This window comes from Lissotriton helveticus, chromosome 1_1 (assembly GCF_964261635.1).
Source record: "Lissotriton helveticus chromosome 1_1, aLisHel1.1, whole genome shotgun sequence".
Lineage (NCBI taxonomy): Eukaryota > Metazoa > Chordata > Amphibia > Caudata > Salamandridae > Lissotriton > Lissotriton helveticus.
The window spans coordinates 83,645,649-83,665,168 of NC_136057.1; the positions used below are offsets into that span (position 1 = coordinate 83,645,649).

At 49.0% G+C, this 19,520-nt stretch overlaps 1 protein-coding gene across 1 annotated transcript; it reads right to left on the bottom strand.

Annotated features, from left to right (window-relative positions):
• Window positions 1-3,094: 3,094 nt before the first annotated feature.
• On the bottom strand, window positions 3,095-16,505 carry LOC144767786 (uncharacterized). Its single transcript, XM_078651167.1, has 2 exons — window positions 16,370-16,505; window positions 3,095-6,656 (listed from the first exon to the last, which is right to left on the bottom strand). Exon 2 carries the CDS (start codon window positions 5,936-5,938, stop codon window positions 4,595-4,597), a length of 1,344 nt encoding a protein of 447 aa, XP_078507293.1. The 5' UTR covers window positions 5,939-6,656; window positions 16,370-16,505; the 3' UTR covers window positions 3,095-4,594.
• Between the last annotated feature and the right edge of the window lie 3,015 nt (window positions 16,506-19,520).

Genomic DNA, 19,520 nt, shown 5'->3' on the forward strand with positions numbered 1-19,520 from the left:
ATTCCGATCCCGCTGATTGCAGATGATGCAGTAATATTAGCGCGTACTGAAAAATCAATGCATCAACTTTTGGAAGGCTTCGAGCTATCCTGTAAGATACAGAAGTTAATAATCAATAAAGAGAAAAATATATGGTAATTATTCCTAAATCAAAGGTATTGTTGACATTCAGGATTAATGGTAAACCAACTAAGCGACTTAAAACATGACTACCTCGGCATACGAATGGATGACCATTTATATCGGAAAGCTCATGTGGCGAAGGCGGAAACAAACTTGACGCCACTATTCTACATTTTGCTAACTCAAGCAGCGAGAGACCAATAAAACTAGCACTGATGCATTCAAGACAAATGCACGTATGGCCTGCCCTTATGGTACTGAACTGTGGGATTTTACGAAAGTTCAGGCTCTTCTTAAACTGGGAAACATCTTCTTGTAACATGTACTAAACCTGGGTCCTGGAATCCCACTGACAGTGTTAAGAACTGAGCTGGGGTTCACTGGAGGATCACACCCCGTAAGATAATGGATGCGAGTGTGGTCAAATCTATCCTTTGCATCATATAGTATGGTTCCACAGGAACTGCGACGATGCAGGATTACAATAATTTACTCCGGTTCAAGCACGCTGAGAACATTCTAACATACACTAGTTGAGTAGAGAAATAGAAACATCTGGAACTGATGAATAAGGCAACACTATAACTGGTTAAAAAAAAATATTTTGCATTCATGTGGAGCAAGCAAGAAGCAAGGAAAGGCATCCTTCCGACTAATTACCAGAAAGTAAAATGTGAACCGCGCCTGGAGCAGTTCATGGACTTGCTGTTCCCTGCTGAGAAAAGGGCTTTATATCTCATGTTCAGATTAGGAACTCTTCAGGTGCGGACCTTAACTAAATCATGGGTAAAGCCCCTGGAGGCGGATCTGACACGTGTCGCCGTACATAAGGGGGCCCGAGTCATTTATGCATTTTATGCTGCTGTGTGATATGTCGCATAAAATCCGTAGGTACTACCTACGTCCACTTTTTCTAACACGTAATCTGAGATGCTGCAGTGCAGTACTTTTCTTATGTTATAGAACTAATCGTATGGAGATTTGCCAGGCAGTTGCTTCGTATATGCAGACCTGCCATAGACAGCAGCGAAGGAAGTGGGTTCAAACCGTAAACCAACTGTAGTGATGGTTTTGAAATTTTCCGTTTTTCTCTGGGGGCTGTGCTCGTCCTTTGACATATTTGCCCTCATAAACTGGAGCGTAGCTCGACTCCAACATGAAAGGCACTGGAGAACCTTATGGACTGGACAGAGCATCGAGAGGTATTGTTGCACATTTCTACTTGTACCTGCACTTTATAAAATGCTCGCTTAGGTGTTGGCCGTCTATTGGGCCATATCTGAGGGTTTAATTTCCACCCGGCTGTCAGCAAAACAAACTATTTGGACAATCCTTGTTTTTATAACACACTAGGTAACGTCTGCGCAGCAGGCTTGTGCTCTTCTTTTATTTCTGATGTTTATAAGACAGCTGTCAGGCTTGCTAGGGGTTGACTTGCTCTGAGTAGGCAACAAGCAGACAGAGACGCCGGTATCTGCACCTGTGTACGTGCTTTTTAGCTGGTACGCTCTGTAAGATCTAATGACCGCTCTATCTAATTGATTGGTTTTAAAAGTGATGTACGTCATCTATTTGCACTAGCATTTTACGTCAGATCATGGATTATGCGCAAAGTGAAGTATTTGTACGAACTGCGCTTAAGTCATTTTAAATCAACAAGAATTGTGATTGTTTTATTTTCTGCTGTAAATAACGCTAACAATAAACCTTTGCTATCAAGTACCACACCTGCAGGAATACTCAGTGGGTTGTGCGAAGCTAGATTTAACATTGTCATCTGTAGAAGTGTGTCCCTCCAGAAATCAGAGTAGATCATACGGTGGGGGTCAAGAAAGGTTTATTTAAGTATCACAGATGCAGAGACCCCATCCATCATCAAGCTAAGACCAACGGACAAATGTCTCTATTCCAGCTCACGGCCTAGCAACCATCCCCACTTTCCAGAATATCAGGACACAGGACGTCACACCTTCTCCCCCCTTACATATAGGGAGGAGCCACTTTAGTCTGGTGCTCAATTACATGTGTAGATGTGTCTGGTGGTGCCTGATAACTGAAAGGCACACATTTGTTTACATACAATTTCAAACATGTCTGATTTATTATTCCTATTACCGTGCTTTCAACCTTGAGACTGCACATCCTAGACCAGTGTGTGGACAAAACACATGCTGACAAATCGAGGACAAAGGGATTGGGACATGGTCTAGGGACAATAACAACAAATCCTACATCAAACCTCACGTTTAACTGATGGAGCGCAAAGAGCGATATAAAGCGATATACTGAGAAAAAGTAACCTTGAGAATTGCTGCAAACTAAAGTAAATTAAAAAAACTAATAAAAGAACTACATATCCACAGCTGTGAGACCTGGAAGCCGATTATTTCTCAATATAGCCCTAGTTTATGATTACCTTAGAGTGCTCACATTATCATCCGCGCTAGAAGAGATGGGAGCCTGGGGTGTCTGGTCACAGAAGCTCATTTACATACAAAGGGGTGACAACCTGTTCACAACGCACAGCACACCACAGCTTGTACACAGAAAAGGGTAACGTCTTGTGTTCCTTTTTTTCATTTTCTTTAATATATCCTGCACCTCGCTCTCTTCTTCTCTTTCTCTCATTTCAATTCATCATAAATTAGTCAAATTCACTATTGCTTTATCAGCACAGCACAAGTCGGGGGTAGCCACAGTTTGAAGGGGTCCCCCCACTATTATCTAGAAACTTGACTCAGTTCATCTAGTTCTTTAGCCTGCGACTGATAATTGTTACTTTGTGCCCCAGCACTGCAGCCACAGGCCTCTGAGTGTTTGTGTGAGTGGCGCAAGAGAGGAACAGAGAACTTGACAAAATTAGACCTTCTTTTGCTTAATACACTGTAAATGTGAAACACATTGGGGCTTAGGGGCTGGATAAAGAATAACGTCAGGAAACGAACGCAAATTAAAAGCACATTTTATTTATTCGCTGAAAACTGTTTAAAAATGTAATTTCCAAGTTTCACATTTCTGTTTAAAAATATCTTCACTTTCAGTCATTTCCGAGTTTAGTTACAAACTAATAGTGGGTAAAATACATGATGTATAAAAAGTGAAACCCCAAACTTATTTTTACATTATTTTATGTTTCTTGTTTTGTGTTTTTAAAACAGGCCGTCAACCTTTCACGTGAAAATTAGTATAAGGGCCTGACATCACTTCTTGTGATGTCACTACATGTGACGTCACTGTGATTTGCATATGATAATGGGCTCCTTCACTATTTTCCTTACTTATGCGCTGTCTATTGGCATGACATGGGTCTATATGTATTAAAAATACACATATAAATTCACAGGTGTTCAGTCCATTTCTCTGGTGATGTCACACATTGACATGTATTTGGCTTCTTCTTCTATTTTTAGGTGAGTACAAATAACGTGCCGTTCCCCCTCCTTCAATTTCTCTTTATTTCTTGCCCCTTTCTTTGTCTCTCTCGCTCTCTTTATCTCTCACCCTCTCTTTCTCCCACACATTCCTGTTAGCGTTAGCTTCATGAATGACACTGCCACTTCAGGCATTCATACGACAAATCCTTTAGAACATTTGAGGACAAGGGACAATCAAGTGTGGAAGACGAGTTGCTGAGAGTGCAACTGATTGTCCTGTCACATATATACTTTTGATGTGGGATTTCGCAATTTCACCACATTCTTCAAACAGAGTCGACTGCTTACAATGGCTCAATTCTGGTAAAAAGTAGAGTTTGGCAAGTCACAAAATGAATAGGGAGAGCCATGTCGGAGAGGAGCCACGGGTCACACTTAGTTATAAGGCCCGAGGCACGAGCTGATCCATCAACCGATAACAGAGTGTAAAAGATGCAGCAAACGTTACTTAAAAACAAGGTATATGCTCTTTTATATCTCAAAACAGGTTATTTCTTGAACACCTGTGCTTCGCTTTAGTTCATCACATATACTGCAGTGGCATTTGTTAATAGTAATACATATATTTTACCAATGACGTTTCCCATTTACAGAGCCCTGACAACATGTCCACTCTGGGTGTGTTTGGTTTATAGGGTTTATCACTAATCCGACAAGTTAGCTGAAAATATCGTTGTTAGTCCCAGTATTGTTCAGTGTTGCTTTTACAGGTAGTGTGATCAGGTGCGATTGAATGTTTTTCTTTGTATCTCTTCTTCACCAAATAAAAATCAACAATTTTTCTTTTCTTTTAGTCCACATTGTACTAGCCACCCACTGTGTATCCTGGTACATCATGTTGCTTTGCTATGTGTACGGAAGTGAACAATCACTGAAAACAAACACTTGTATAATTCTGTAAATACTGTTATCTGTTTTCCTTCTTTACTGCTAGTCTGGTCTTCTATCACCTGGCATTTCAATGTCCCACATAATTTGAATTGAATTTTTTTCCGTAATTCATTCCTCTCACAATAACTGCACTGTTCTGCTCTTGTCTATGTCCTCAGATGGGTCAGTATTATTTTTGATGTTATTAAGTTCTTTCCGGAGTCTCTGTGTTCGCTCTTCCCACATTCACTGCCGTTGAATATTTTTTCCCCCGTGTGTATTCGCGGATGACTTTGAAGGTGTGATAACTGACTAAAGCTCTTCCCACATTCACTGCAGTTGAATGGTTTTTCACCTGTGTGTGATCGCTGATGTCTTTGTAGGTCTGATACTTGACTAAAGCTCTTGACACATTCACTGCACTTGAATGGTTTTTCTCCTGTGTGAGTTCGCTGATGAATCCTTAATGCTGAAAAGCTGCGAAAACTACTGTCACATTCACTACAATGATAGGGTTTTTCCCCTGTGTGTGTACGCTGATGACTTTGTAGGTATGATAATCGACTATAGCTCTTCACACATTCACTGCATTTAAATGGTTTTTCCCCCGTGTGTGTTCGCTGATGTCTTCGAAGGCTTGATACATCACTAAAGCACTTTGCACATTCAGTGCACTTGAATGGTTTTTCCCCCGTGTGTGTTCGCTGATGACTCTGAAGCACTGATAATCGACTAAAGCTCTTTAAACATTCACTGCATTTAAATGGCTTTTCCCCCGTGTGTGTTCGCTGATGAGTTTGGAGGTTTGATAAGTGACTAAAGCTCTTCACACATTCACTGCACTTGAATGGCTTTTCCCCCGTGTGTGTTCGCTGATGACTCTGAAGTTGTGATAACTGACTAAAGCTCTTTACACATTCACTGCACTTGAATGGCTTTAATCCTGTGTGAGTTTGCTGATGACTCTGAAGTTGTGATAACTGAATAAAGCTCTTTAAACATTCACTGCACTTGAATGGCTTTTCCCCTGTGTGTGTTCGCTGGTGTCTTTCTAGTTCTGATAAGTTACTAAAGCTCTTCACACATTCACTGCACTTGAATGGCTTTTCCCCTGTGTGTGTTCGCTGATGTCTTCGAAGGCTTGATAACTCACTAAAGTACTTTGCACATTCAGTGCACTTGAATGGTTTTTCCCCCGTGTGTGTTCGCTGATGACTTTGAAGCACTGATAATCGACTAAAGCACTTTTCACATTTGCTACACTTGAATGGTTTTTCTCCTGTGTGTGTTCGCTGGTGTATTTGTAGTTCTAATAACCGCCTAAAGCTCTTTACACATTCACTGCACTTGAATGTTTTTTCTCCTGTGTACGTGTGCTGATCAAGCTTGAGTAGTGATGACAAACTAAAGCTCTTGCTGCATGTATATGAGTCTTCTTTCTTGGTTAGTGTTTGTTGGTCGGGTATATATTTGTCTACATCCCATGACTGTATTTCCTTATGGGACAACATGGCTGATAAAGCACTTGTGTTTTTCTCACACACTTTTTATGTGTGTGGTATTTTACACATTTGATTTCTGTTTTAACAATAAAATGCAATAGCCACCAAAAATTTGCCACACTCCTAATACGTAGAAGGTGTCTTTGTAGGTGATTGTGCCTTTAGATTGGATTATGGCTATGCTCTCTTGTGGGTAAAGATGTATCTTCCTTTTGGCCGGTGCAAATTGCGATAGTCTGTTGTATTGTAGATACAAAAACTCCTCTTTCCTTTACCCGTCAGTTGTCTGGCTCCGCTCTGTTGTGCTTTTCTCTGACTGTTGTGAGTTACCCAGAAAGAGCTTACAATTCACCTAGAGTGCTAAATGATGGCTTGTCATTATATTAGAAAACAGAGCACTGCCGTAATCACATCATACTGATCCCACGATCAAAGCTGGTATTGGACACTTGTTTATACAGGAGGTTGTTGGTTATTGTTGTTGCCTTAATTTTGTAGAGGTCATTTCTTCGTCTCGTGGCGTGGAGGTGCACAGCTCAGCCTCTTACAATCACTGAACTGCCCTTGATGCTTCATCCGGGATCTGTCTGTTTGTGTGCAGGTTCCTCTGTCGCTGACTGCACTGATGTGTTGCTGAATACTGTAGCTCATTATTTCTGCTATTATTGAAGACTTACGACATTAGCTTCATTATAGATGATGATTTCATACATTCAAGGATGGTTTTCTGTTGGATGTAAAGATATTTAAAATTACTACCATCCAATGAGAGTGGAAGAAAAGAACAATGAGTGACACGCACTGCACAGAAGTGTAAATAAATCTACCATTATCATTCCATGTACCATTGTCCTACTGATGATGTTTGCACATGGATGTTTTGCCATCTATCAAAGCAGCTTCTTTTTGAAAATCTTACTCAACAGTTTGTTTTCCATCATACCTACTTACCTATTTACTGTTTCTGACCTTACAATATCTCTGGCAGACATGTTGTGCTGTCTGTTGCTACATAAATAGGAAGTAGATTCAAACTGCAGGAAGAGAGCAGTGTCCTTGCAGTCAGAGGCCAGGCACGAGGACAATCTGGCGCAAACAATGCAATAACACAGGCCAAGCACGAGCAGAATCTGATGAAAACAAAGCAATAACACAGGCCAAGCACGAGGAGAATCTGATGCAAACAAAGCAATAACACAGGCCAAGCACGAGGAGAATCTGATGCAAACAAAGCAATAACACAGGCCAAGCACGAGGAGAATCTGATGCAAACAAAGCAATAACACAGGCCAAGCACGAGGAGAATCTGATGCAAACAAAGCAATAACACAGGTCAGGGACTAGAAGGATTTTATGCAAACAATGCAATGCAACAATTCAATACAATGGAGAAAGGAGTTGGCCTAATGGCTAGCGCGGTCGACCTCAAATCTGGGGAACCAGGTTTGAGCCTCGGCAAGGACGCGCAACATCCTGTGATTCTGGGCAAATCACTTAATCTCCCCGTGCCTAACAAAAATTAATGTGTCCTCATGTAATGCAACTGGTGTTCGTGTAAAGCGATATGATACCCAATACCTTTGGGTCAAGTTTGCGCTACAAAAAACTCTGCTAAAAAAAACAAAAATGCAATAACATAGGCCGGGGACTTGGAGAATCTGACGCAAACAATGCAATAAAATGGGCCAAGCACTAGAATAAACTGATGCAAACAATGCAATAACACACGCCAGGCAATAGGAGAATCTTATGCAAACAATGCAATAACAAAGGCCAGGCACGAGGAGAATCTCATGTAAACAATTCAATGACACAGGCCAGGCACTAAGGAATCTGATGTAAACAATTCAATGACACAGCAGGCACTTGGAAAATCTGATGCAAACAATACAATAATACAGGTCGGGCACAAGGAGAATCTTATGCAAACAACGCAATAACACAGGCCTGGCACTAGGGTTGATGCAAACAATGCAATAACACAGGCTAAGCACTAGGATTGATGCAAACAATGCAATAATACAGGCCAGGCACTAGGGTTGATGCATACAATGCAATAACACAGGTCAGGCAGTAGAGGAATCTTGTGCAAACAATGGAATAACATGGGCCAGGCACTAGGATTGATGTAAACAATGCAATAACACGGGCCAGGCACTGGAGTAATCTGATGCAAACAATTCAATAACACAGGCCAGGTACTAGGAGAATCTTATGCAAACAATGCAATAACACAGGCCAGGCACTGGGGTTGATGCAAACAATGCAATAACAAAGGCCAGGCACTAGGAAAACGTGACGCAAACAATGCAATAACACAGGCCACGCACTAGAATAGTCTGATGAAACAATGCAACAACACAGGCCAGGCACTAGGATTGATGCAAACAATGCAATAACACAGGCCAGGCACTAGGGTTGGTGGAAACAATGCAATAACACAGGCCAGGCACTAGGAGAATCTGATGCAAACAATGCAATAATACAGGCCAGGTACTAGAAAAACGTGATGGAAACAACGCAATAACACAGGCCAGGTATTAGAAATACGTGACACAAACAATGCAATAACACAGGCCAGGCACGAGAAGAATCTGATGCAAACAATGCAATAACATAGGCCAGGCACTAGAATGATTTGATTTGATTTGATTTGAGTCAGATTTCTAAAGCGCGTAGCTACCCGTGGGCGTCCCAGCGCTGTTGCTCGGCATGCTAGATCCAGGGAAGGGGGATGTTCTGGGGAAGAGCCAGGTTTTTAGTAACCTACGGAAGGCCAATAGGTTGGTTTCCCTTCGGATATTGAGGGGAAGGGCATTCCATAGCTTTGAGGCGTTATATGAGAAGAGGCGTCCCCCTGAGCGTGCTCTTCTTATTCTGGGGACACTGGCAGGGAGAGGGTACTTGATCTCAGCTGTCTATTGGCTTTGTGAGGTTTGATGAGCGGTCTCAGTATGCGGGGGGGCCTCTGCCATGGAGGATCTTGTGCGAAATACAGAGGGTTTTGAAGATAATTCTTTCCTGAATTGGGAGCCAAAGTAGTGATGTGAGAGCAGGTTTAGCGGAGCATCTGTGCTTTGTCTCAGTGAGGAGCCTGGCTGCTGCATTCTGGACGTGTTGCAGTTTGTTGATGACCAATTTTGGGGCCCCTAGGTATAGGGCATTTCCATAGTCCAGTCTTGAGATGATTAGGCCCTGGATAAAGACTTTTCTGGACTGGAGGGGGATTAGGGGGAGGATTTTCCGTGCTGTCCGCATGAGGCCAAAGCATGTTCCAGCGGTTTTCCTCGCTTGGGCTTTAAAGTTGAGGTCTTGGTCAATCCAGATGCCTAGGCTCTTGATTTCCTTTTTAGGGGTGGGTGGTGTTCCCATGCAGGGTGGCCATGAGAGTGTGGTAGGGAGTTTACATGGGTCGCCAAGTAGTAAAATCTCTGTTTTCTCCCCATTAAGTTTAAGACGAGAGTCGCTCATCCATTTTGAGATGTTCTGAAGGCAAGTGGCTAGTGTTGTCCAAGCATTGGGCCGACTGATTTAGGGAGACGCAAGTTGGGTGTCGTCGGCATACATGACTACCTTTATGCTAAAAGGTGTCACGATATCTTCCAGGGGGGACATATACATATTATAAAGTGGGGGGCTCAGGGAGGAGCCCTGAGGGACCCCACACTGAAGGAGTAATGCTCTGGAATGAGCATGCCCGTCAGCTACCTCGAAAGTTCTATGCTCCAAAAAACATTTGAGCCAGGCCAGGGCGGTGCCAGTGACTCCCGCTCTGTTAAGCCGGTGGATGAGGATGGCGTGGTCCACCGTGTCGAATGCAGCGCTTAAGTCCAGGAGGATCACTGCCACTGATCCCCCTGCATCCCAGATGGTTCTTGCTTCTTCGATCACGGCTATGAGGGCCGTATCTGTGCCCTGCCCTGGTCTAAACCCTGTCTGGGAGAGACGCAGGAGGTCATTGGACTCCAGAAAGGTGGAGAGTTGTTGATTAACAATATTTCCATCCACCTTGCTGATACCGGGGAGACGTGAGATCGGTCTAAAGTTGGCCAGATCTGAGGTGTCAAGGTGGGGTTTTTTCAGTAGCGATCTGATTATGGCCCTTTTCCAGTTTGGGGGGACAATGCCTTGGTTAAGGGAGGAATTGATTAGGTTGGTGAAGAGGGGAGTCACCGTGGGGGCTACCAGTTTTAGTTTATTCATGGGGGCGGGGTCTGACGGTTCTCCGCTCTTAACTGAGTTTAGGGTGGCTAGAAACACCTCCGTGGTTACCTGGGAGAAGGAGTCAAGGCAAGGGGCATCGGATGCCATAGAAGAGGATGGCAGGTCTGGGAGGATGTGGGGAGGGTTTTTAAGATGTTGTTAATTTTAGAGGAGAAGAACTCAGCTAACTGATTACATCTGGAGCCTGAGGGATCAGCAATAAGCTGTGGTTCAGGGACTTTCGTCAATAAACAGATGATACGGTAGGTTTCTTTAGAGGAGTAGGCTGCAGCTTGTATTTTTTCTTCGAAGAAGGCAGCTTGGGTGTTTTTTAGGCTGGCTTTGTAGCGCTTCATGGCTGCTTTGTATTCTCCTTTACTCTTTGCAGCCCAGTCCTTTCTCCATAAGCGTTCAAGCTTTTTACAGTTTTTCCTTAATTTGCGCAGCTCAGGTGTAAACCAGGGAGATTTAAATGTTCCTTTCTTACTGGGGAGAGGTTTATTAGGCAGGACTGAATCGAGGGATTTTTTGATCCAGGTGCGGAGTTGTTGATCCGCTATCGCCGGGTCTGAATCGAGGATTGGAGCAGTGGCTGCAAGTTTGCAAGTCCAGGCTACTGTGTCTAGTTTTGGCCATGGGCGGGATGGAACCTGAGGGGGGGGTCTGCCTGGGATTTCGATGGAAATTTGATACTTAAAGGGGATTATGTAATGGTCCGACCAGGGGACGGGAAGGGGCACTTCTGCAGTCAATTCGGGAACATTTGAGAAAATAGGGTCCAAAAGATGGCCCTTAGTGTGAGTTGGCTGATGGTTTTTTAAGTGAAGGTTATAGGAGGATAGGTCTGCCTTAAGGTCTTCCGCTGCACTAGAAGGATCTTATGCAAACAATGCAATGCAACAGTGCAATACAATGTAGAGAGGAGTTGGCCTAATGGCTAGCGCGGTCGACCTCAAATCTAGGGAACCAGGTTCGAGTCTCGGCAAGGACGCGCAACATCCTGTGATTCTGGGCAAATCACTTAATCTCCCCGTGCCTAACAAAAATTAATGTGTCCTCATGTAATGCAACTGGTGCTCGTGTAAAGCGCTCTGATACCCAAAACCTTCGGGTCAAGTTTGCGCTATATAAAACTCAGCAAAAAATACAAAAATGCAATAACATAGGCCAGGGGCTTGGAGAATCTGACGCAAACAATGCAATAAAATGGGCCAAGCACTAGAATAAACTGATGCAAACAATGCAATAACACACGCCAGGCACTAGGAGAATCTTATGCAAACAATGCAATAACACAGGCCAGGCACGAGGAGAATCTGATGCAAACACTGCAATAACACAGGCCAGGCACAAGGAGAATCTGATGTAAACAATGCAATAACACGGGCCAGGCACTAGGAGAATCTTATGCAAACAATGCAATAACACAGGCCAGGCACTAGGGTTGATGCAAACAATGCAATAACATGGCCAGGCACTAGGTTTGATGTAAACAATGCAATAACACGGGCCAGGCACTAGAAGAATCTGATGCAAACAATGCAATAACACAGGCCAGGCACTAGGGTTGATGCAAACAATGCAATAACACAGGCCAGGCACGTGAAGAATCTGATGCAAACAATACAATACCACGGGCGAGACACTAGGAGAATCTAATGCAAACAATGCAATAACACAGGCCAGGCACTAGGGTTGATGCAAACAATGCAATAACATGGCCAGGCACTAGGTTTGATGTAAACAATACAATACCACGGGCCAGACACTAGGAGAATCTAATGCAAACAATGCAATAACACAGGCCAGGCACTAGGGTTGATGCAAACAATGCAATAACATGGCCAGGCACTAGGTTTGATGTAAACAATACAATACCACGGGCCAGACACTAGGAGAATCTAATGCAAACAATGTAATAACACAGACCAGGCACGAGTAGAATCTAATGCAAACAATGCAATCACACAGGCCAGGCACTAGGGTTGATGCAAACAAAGCAATAACACAGGCCAGGCACGAGGAGAATCAGACGCAAACAATGCAATAACACAGGCCAGGCACCAATGGGATTGCACCCAGTGGAGTTACTAACAGAAAGTGTTGAGTGTCCAACAGCAGAAAAACTTCTATTCTGTCTGTAAGTTCTCTTGAGAGGTGAGCATGTAATAGCTGGCGGGATAAAGGAAGGATACTGTGTGGACAAGAGGGTGGGAGGGCAAAGACTAATTTTATATGGACTGAAGCATGGGCAAAATTAGCAATATTTTAGGGAAGTATTACCTTATAGTAAATCATGTTTTTGGGGGACAGGTATGGGATATTAGGGACCAAGGGGTGTCAGAGAGATTATAATCTTCCCTACAAGGGTCATCTGCTTTACAAAGAATTTCAATACGAGGAGAGACTCTAAAAAGCAGCGGCGTGGCATGCAGTGAAAGGAGAGAATGCAGATTGTCACTAACGTTATGGAACAGCACACAACTTTAGAGGCTGCGTAGATACAAGGGAGACACCTGAAATGGGCTCTGCACCTCACATGAATCCAGTACAAGAAAGCGCCTTTACACACAGAACCAAACATCCTTGGTGGGTCCGAGGGGAGGAGGATGGGCTCAGAACACAAACATAGAAGGAAGAGCTAGTAGGTGTTCAGGGACACGTTACTGGAAACTGACTACTCTAGTTAGTAGTGTCATGGACTGGTTGTCGGGAAGGTAGTCCCCTACAACAAGCAGCTTTTGCTCCACGGCTAAAAGAAAAGGTCTCAACCTTCTTACATGAAAATATTGGTGGGAAGGCCCTTATAAATATGCTCAATACATCTAGCAAATGATGTAAAAAAACCTTTGCAAAACCCTTAACGAGGCAATTCACTGTTGGCGATCAACGTTGAGTTTTTTAAGCCCAGCTGCTGTGTTTGTATGAAGGAGATATTTAGATATGCCTTCGAATAAAGAGATGCAGAAATCCATTCTTCATAGAATCAGGACTAGACTCAGGTCTTTCCTAGATGAAGCTGGGATTGATAACTTTCAGCATTTGGGAGCTTGTAGAACATGTGATTTTCACCTCCTTTGCAACCCCACCCCGAAAAGGACAGGCCTCACCTCCTCTGCACCTCTGGACAAGCCTCAACTCCTCTGCACCGCTGGACAGGCCTCACCTCCTCTGCCCCCCTGGACAGGCATCACCTCCCCTGCACCCCTGGACAGGCCTCACCTCTTCTGCACCCCTGGACAGGCCTCTCCTCCTCTGCACCCCTGGACAGGCCACCCCTCTCTACACCCCTGGACAGGCCTCCCCTCCTCTACACCTCTGGACAGGCCTCTCCTCCTCTGCACCCTCTGGACAGGTCCCTACACATCTGCATCCCTGGACAGGCCTCACCTCCTCTGCACCCCTGGACAGGCCTCACCTCCTCTGCACCCCTGGACAGGCCTCGCGTCCTCTGCACCCCTGGACAGGCCTCACGTCCTCTGCACCCCTGGACAGGCCTCGCCTCCTCTGCACCCCTGGACAGGCCTCACCTCCTCTGCACCCCTGGACAGGCCTCAGCTCCTCTGCACCACTGGACAGGTCTCACCTCCTCTGCACCCCTGGACAGGCCTCTCCTCCTCTGCACCCTTGGACTGGCCTCACCTCCTCTGCACCCCTGGACAGACCTCACCTCCTCTGCACCCCTGGGCAGGCCTCGCCTCCTCTGCACCCCTGGACAGGCCTCACGTCCTCTGCACCCCTGGACAGGCCTCTCCTCCTCTGAACCCCTGGACAGGTCCCTACACATCTGCATCCCTGGACAGGTCTCTCCTCCTCTGCACCCCCTGGACAGGACCCTACACATCTGCATCCCTGGACAGGCCTCACCTACTCTGCACCCCTGCACAAGCCTCACCTCCTCTGCACCCCTGGACAGGCCTCACCTCTTCTGCACCCCTGGACATGCATCTCCTCCTCTGCACCCCTGGACTGGCCTCACCTCCTCTGCACCCCTGGACAGGCCTCTCCTCCTCTGCACCCCTGGACTGGCCTCACCTCCTCTGCACCCCTGGACAGGCCTCGCCTCCTGCACCCCTGGACAGGCCTCACCTCCTCTGCACCCCTGGACAGGCCTCACCTCCTCTGCACCCCTGGACAGGACTCTCCTCCTCTGAACCCCTGGACCGGCCTCTCCTCCTCTGCACATCTGGACAGGACCCTACACATCTGCATCCCTGGACAGGCCTTACCTTCTCTGCACCCCTGGACAGGCCTCACCTACTGTGCACCCCTGCACAAGCCTCACCTCCTCTGCACACCTGGACAGGCCTCACCTCCTCTGCACCCCTGGACAGGCCTCACCTCCTCTGCACCCCTGAACAGGCCTCACCTCGTCTGCACCCCTGGACAGGCCTCACCTCCTCTGCATCCCTGGACAGGCCTCTCCTCCTCTGCACCCCTGGACAGGCCTCTCCTCCTCTGCACCCCTGGACAGGCCTCACCTCCTCTGCACCCCTGGACAGGCCTCTACTCTTCTGCACCCATGGACAGGCCTCACCTACTCTGCACCCCTGGACAGGCCTCTTCTCCTCTGCACCCCTGGACAGGCCTCACTTCCTCTGACCCCTGGACAGGCCTCACCTCCTCTGCACCCCTGGACAGGCCTCTCCTCCTCAGCACCCGTGGACAGGCCTCACTTCCTTTGACCCCTGGACAGGCCTCTCCTCCTCTGCACCCCTGGACTGGCCTCGCCTCCTCTGCACCCCTGGACAGGCCTCTTTCCTCCTCTGCACCCCTGGACAGGTCTCACCTCCTCTGCACCCCTGGACAGGCCTCACCTCCTCTGCACCCCTGGACAGGCCTCACCTCCTCTGCACCCCTGGACAGGCCCCACCTCCTCTGCACCCCTGGACAGGCTTCACTTCCTCTGACCCCTGGACAGGCCTCTCCTCCTCTGCACCCCTGGACAGGCCTCTCCTCCTCTGCACCCCTGGACAGGCCTCTCCTCCTCTGCACCCCTGGACAGGCCTCTCCTCCTCTGCACCCCTGGACAGGCCTCTCCTCCTCTGCACCCCTGGACAGGCCTCTCCTCCTCTGCACCCCTGGACAGGCCTCACCACCTCTGCACCCCTGGACAAGCCTCTCCTCCTCTGCGCCCCTGGACTGGCCTCTCCTCCTCTGACCCTGGACAGGCCTCTCCTCCTCTGACCCTGGACTGGCCTCTCCTCCTCTGACCCTGGACAGGCCTCTCCTCCTCTGCACCCCTGGACAGGCCCCACCTCCTCTGCACCCCTGGACAGGCCTCTCCTCCTCTGCACCCCTGGACAGGCCTCACCTCCTCTGCACCCCTGGACAGGCTCACCTCCTCGGCACCCCTGGACAGGCCTCACGTCTTCTGCCCCCTGGACAGTCTTCACTTCCTCTGACCCCTGGACAGGCCTCTCCTCCTCTGCACCCCTGGACAGGCCTCTCCTCCTCTGCACCCCTGGACAGGCCTCTCCTCCTCTACACCCCTGGACAGGCTCACCTCCTCGGCACCCCTGGACAAGCCTCACGTCTTCTGCCCCCTGGACAGTCTTCACTTCCTCTGACCCCTGGACAGGCCTCTCCTCCTCTGCACCCCTGGACAGGCCTCTCCTCCTCTGCACCCCTGGACAGGCCTCTCCTCCTCTACACCCCTGGACAGCTTCCATGCGCTGCCTCCGAGCGCTGAGTCTAGGCGCTGCCTCTGAGCGCTGCCTTTAGGCGCTGCCTCCATGCGCTGCCTCTAGGAGCTGCCTCCGACCGCTGCCTCCGAGCTCTGCCTCTATGCGCTGCCTCTAGGCGCTGCCTCCAAGCGCTGCCTCTAGGCGCTGCCTCCGGTCAGTGCTTCTAAAGCTGGGGTCTCTGAGCCGAGAGGGTCTTGTCTGAGCCCTTCAGACATGGAGGCTCTCGGGTCGGGGGGGGGGGCCCTGCTATGCCCCCCCCTCTTTGACCCCACAGACCTTCATGTTTATAATGTTCTCCGTGATGCCATTGGAGCGCCTTGAGGCCTTGGCGCTAGACGGCTCCAGCCACGGACGCCTTCAATAGCAGGAATCCAGGAAAGAAGGTGGGGGGGGGTCTGTTCCCAGCCCCCGGTGCCCCCCAAGGGACAGCTGCAGAAACATGGGCCATGTCTGGTCTGGAGGCAGGGGGGGGGGGTCTTACCTCATCATGGAAGTCTGGACACATCCAGGGGGGTCTGAGGCGCCGCGGGGGGGGGGGGGGGGGTCTTACCTTATCATGGAAGTCTGGACACATCCAGGGGGGTCTGAGGCGTCACTGGGGGGGGCAGGGTCTGCTCGCACCCTGATTCTTTCTGCCGAGGGGGCTGACGGGAGACAGGGGCTTCAACGCTGCCCCTCCTCTGGCCAGGCCCCTCCATGCCCTCTATGCTCGGCTCCCCCTTCCTTAGGACTGTTCCTTGGCAACCGATCCATCCGAGGGGCATTTATTTCTCGTCCTCTCGCACAAAGGCAAAGAACGCACAGAAATAGAAAGACCCTCCCAGGGTTCACGGGGCGGCTGGTTTGAGGGGCGCGCAGGCGAGGCGTGTCTGTGACTGTGCAGCAGGTGCAGCGCACCGGGCACAGAAATAGAAAGACCCTCCCAGGGTTCAGGGGCGGCTGGTTTGAGGGGCGCGCAGGCGAGGCGTGTCCGTGACTGTACAGCAGGTGCAGCGCACCGGGCACAGAAATAGAAAGACCCTCCCAGGGTTCAGGGGCGGCTGGTTTGAGGGGCGCGCAGGCGAGGCGTGTCTGTGACTGTGCAGCAGGTGCAGCGCACCGGGCACAGAAATAGAAAGACCCTCCCAGGGTTCAGGGGCGGCTGGTTTGAGGGGTGCGCAGGCGAGGCGAGTCTGTGACTGTGCAGCAGGTGCAGCGCACCGGGCACAGAAATAGAAAGACCCTCCCAGGGTTCAGGGGCGGCTGGTTTGAGGGGTGCGCAGGCGAGGCGAGTCTGTGACTGTGCAGCCAGTGCACCGGGCACAGAAACAGAAAGACCCTCCCAGGGTTCACGGGCGGCTGGTTTGAGGGGCGCGCAGGCGAGGCGTGTCTGTGACTGTGCAGCAGGTGCAGCGCACCGGGCACAGAAATAGAAAGACCCTCCCAGGGTTCACGGGCGGCTGGTGTGAGGGGCGCGCAGGCGAGGCGTGTCTGTGACTGTGCAGCAGGTGCAGCGCACCGGGCACAGAAACAGAAAGAGCCTCCCAGGGTTCACGGGCGGCTGGTTTGAGGGGCGCGCAGGCGAGGCGAGTCTGTGACTGTGCAGCAGGTGCAGCGCACCGGGCACAGAAATAGAAAGACCCTCCCAGGGTTCAGGGGCGGCTGGTTTGAGGGGTGCGCAGGCGAGGCGTGTCCGTGACTGTGCAGCCAGTGCACCGGGCACAGAAATAGAAAGACCTTCCCAGGGTTCAGGGGCGGCTGGTTTGAGGGGCGCGCAGGCGAGGCGTGTCCGTGACTGTGCAGCAGGTGCAGCGTACCGGGCACAGGAGTAGAATGTGTGCCCCGCCCCCCCCCCCCCCATTCATTCCCACTGATGGAGCGAGGTGGGGGCTCTGGAGCCACAAAAGAGGCCCCGGGGCTGCGCTGGACTCGAAACAAGGAAAGAAGACGCCCACCCCCCCTGCCCCCCTCAAACTGCGGCCATTGGATCCGAGTGAAAAGAGGCATTTATCTGTGGAAGGGAATCAGGTTAGAAGAGACACAGCTTCAAGCGGAGAAAATAGACTTTAGATTTGGTGGAATTCAAAACAAGCTCCCGCTCGAGAGCCATCGCACCAGAAAATAAAAAAAATATACATTTCCCATGGAGGCAGGGGGAGCGCGAGGCTTTGTATCTCTGTCTGTTTTAGGTCTTGGAGTGACGTCAGCTGCATGTGAGATGATAATGTCAGCAATACTTGCAGTTCGCAGGTAGACTTCAATCAAACAGTAGATGTGTAAAGCGCTACTTGTCACTCTTGGGGTATCCAGGCACTGTCCAAAGAGGAGCAGGAGATTTACGTACAGTGAAAAGGCTTGGGACCACTCTGGAATGATGAGATAGAAAAGGATGTTTCTGGTGAGAGAATCCTACCTGTCTGAGCAAGAAGAGAAGTTTCTTTTGGTGTTTAAAGAGGTTGTACTGAATCGTGGTGTCTCGTTCAGGGTGTGCTTTGAGGGCTTTCCTGCAGAGCCCTGGAGTTTCTGCAGAGGGTTTCATGCAAGTCCTGGTGGGTTGCTTTCATGCTGTGGCTGGTGGGTGCACGGGTGGAATCCTGCGAGAGAGGCCAGGACACTTTGAATGGGCTCAACCCTCTCTGTGTTTGTGATGCGCGGCTGCTTGTCTGGGGCTGACTCCGTCACACAGCAGAGGCCATGTGATGTCTGACCCTTGATACACTTAGACTCCCCGGCATTATCAGAGATCGGAGAAATACAAAATAAGAAAAACAAGACAGTCTGTCACCTCCGCAGCAGGCGAAGGGTCTGAGTTCCCACTTAATTGGTACTTCGACCCTCGGGATGCCGCGGTGTCAGCAGGACTCGCATTGAGTGACACCTGTGCTGGCCTCGTGTGAGTGACAGCAGCCGTCCCTCACACCTCAAGCACACTGCCAAGAACTGCTCTTAATGACGTGCCAAAGTCAGGGCCACCCTCGGGTGCTCTGTCTGGTGGAACTAAAGGGGTGTTAGGGAATGGTCTTCGTTATAGCTCATGGAGGCGCCAGATATGGGACTTGAAGCGCTGTGTGACAATAAATAAACATAATTAAGTGTAAGGCCAGAGAAAAGTGGCCCGCTGAAGTATTGGGCAGGGGCTGAAAGAAAGATGAAACCGAAAGGGTCGCAGTGCTTCCGAGGAGGAGCGGAAACCCCGCAGGAATGTGTGAGAAAGGGACTGCGCGGCTGTGTGTGTTGGGGTGGGGGGGGGGGGTGTTCAGTGTGGGGCTTAGGGTGACCAACTGGCATTGGTGCAAATTCAGGACGGTGAGTGTAAAAATTCAGGACAAAGGGTCAAAATTCAGGACACAAATTCAGGACAGGAGGTCAAAATTCAGGACAAAACTTCAGGACAATAGGTACATTTTACAGACACATCAGAGGTCCGCGCAATAGTATATAAGTAAGCCCAGCCATTTGTAGCATCCAGCTACAATAAATACAACCACTATTATGGTGTTAACTGGAGCTTTATTACTTGCATGTTACTCCTACCTTGTCCCTGCTCTAACTAACTATATCCTGTGTCCACTCCTCCTCTTCCTCTCGCCCCCTAGCTCCTCCCACTCCCAGCTACTAGTGTGCTAACTTCATAACATCTCCCCCTTTTGTAACAAAACAAACAGAGCATACTGACTTCTTAGTCCATCTCCTCGATCAGTCTCTTGGGTGGACGTACGTCA

Bases quoted from the DNA above. Each gene is read 5' to 3' on its own strand.
- LOC144767786 (XM_078651167.1), bottom strand. From the start codon at position 5,938: ATGTTGTCCCATAAGGAAATACAGTCATGGGATGTAGACAAATATATA.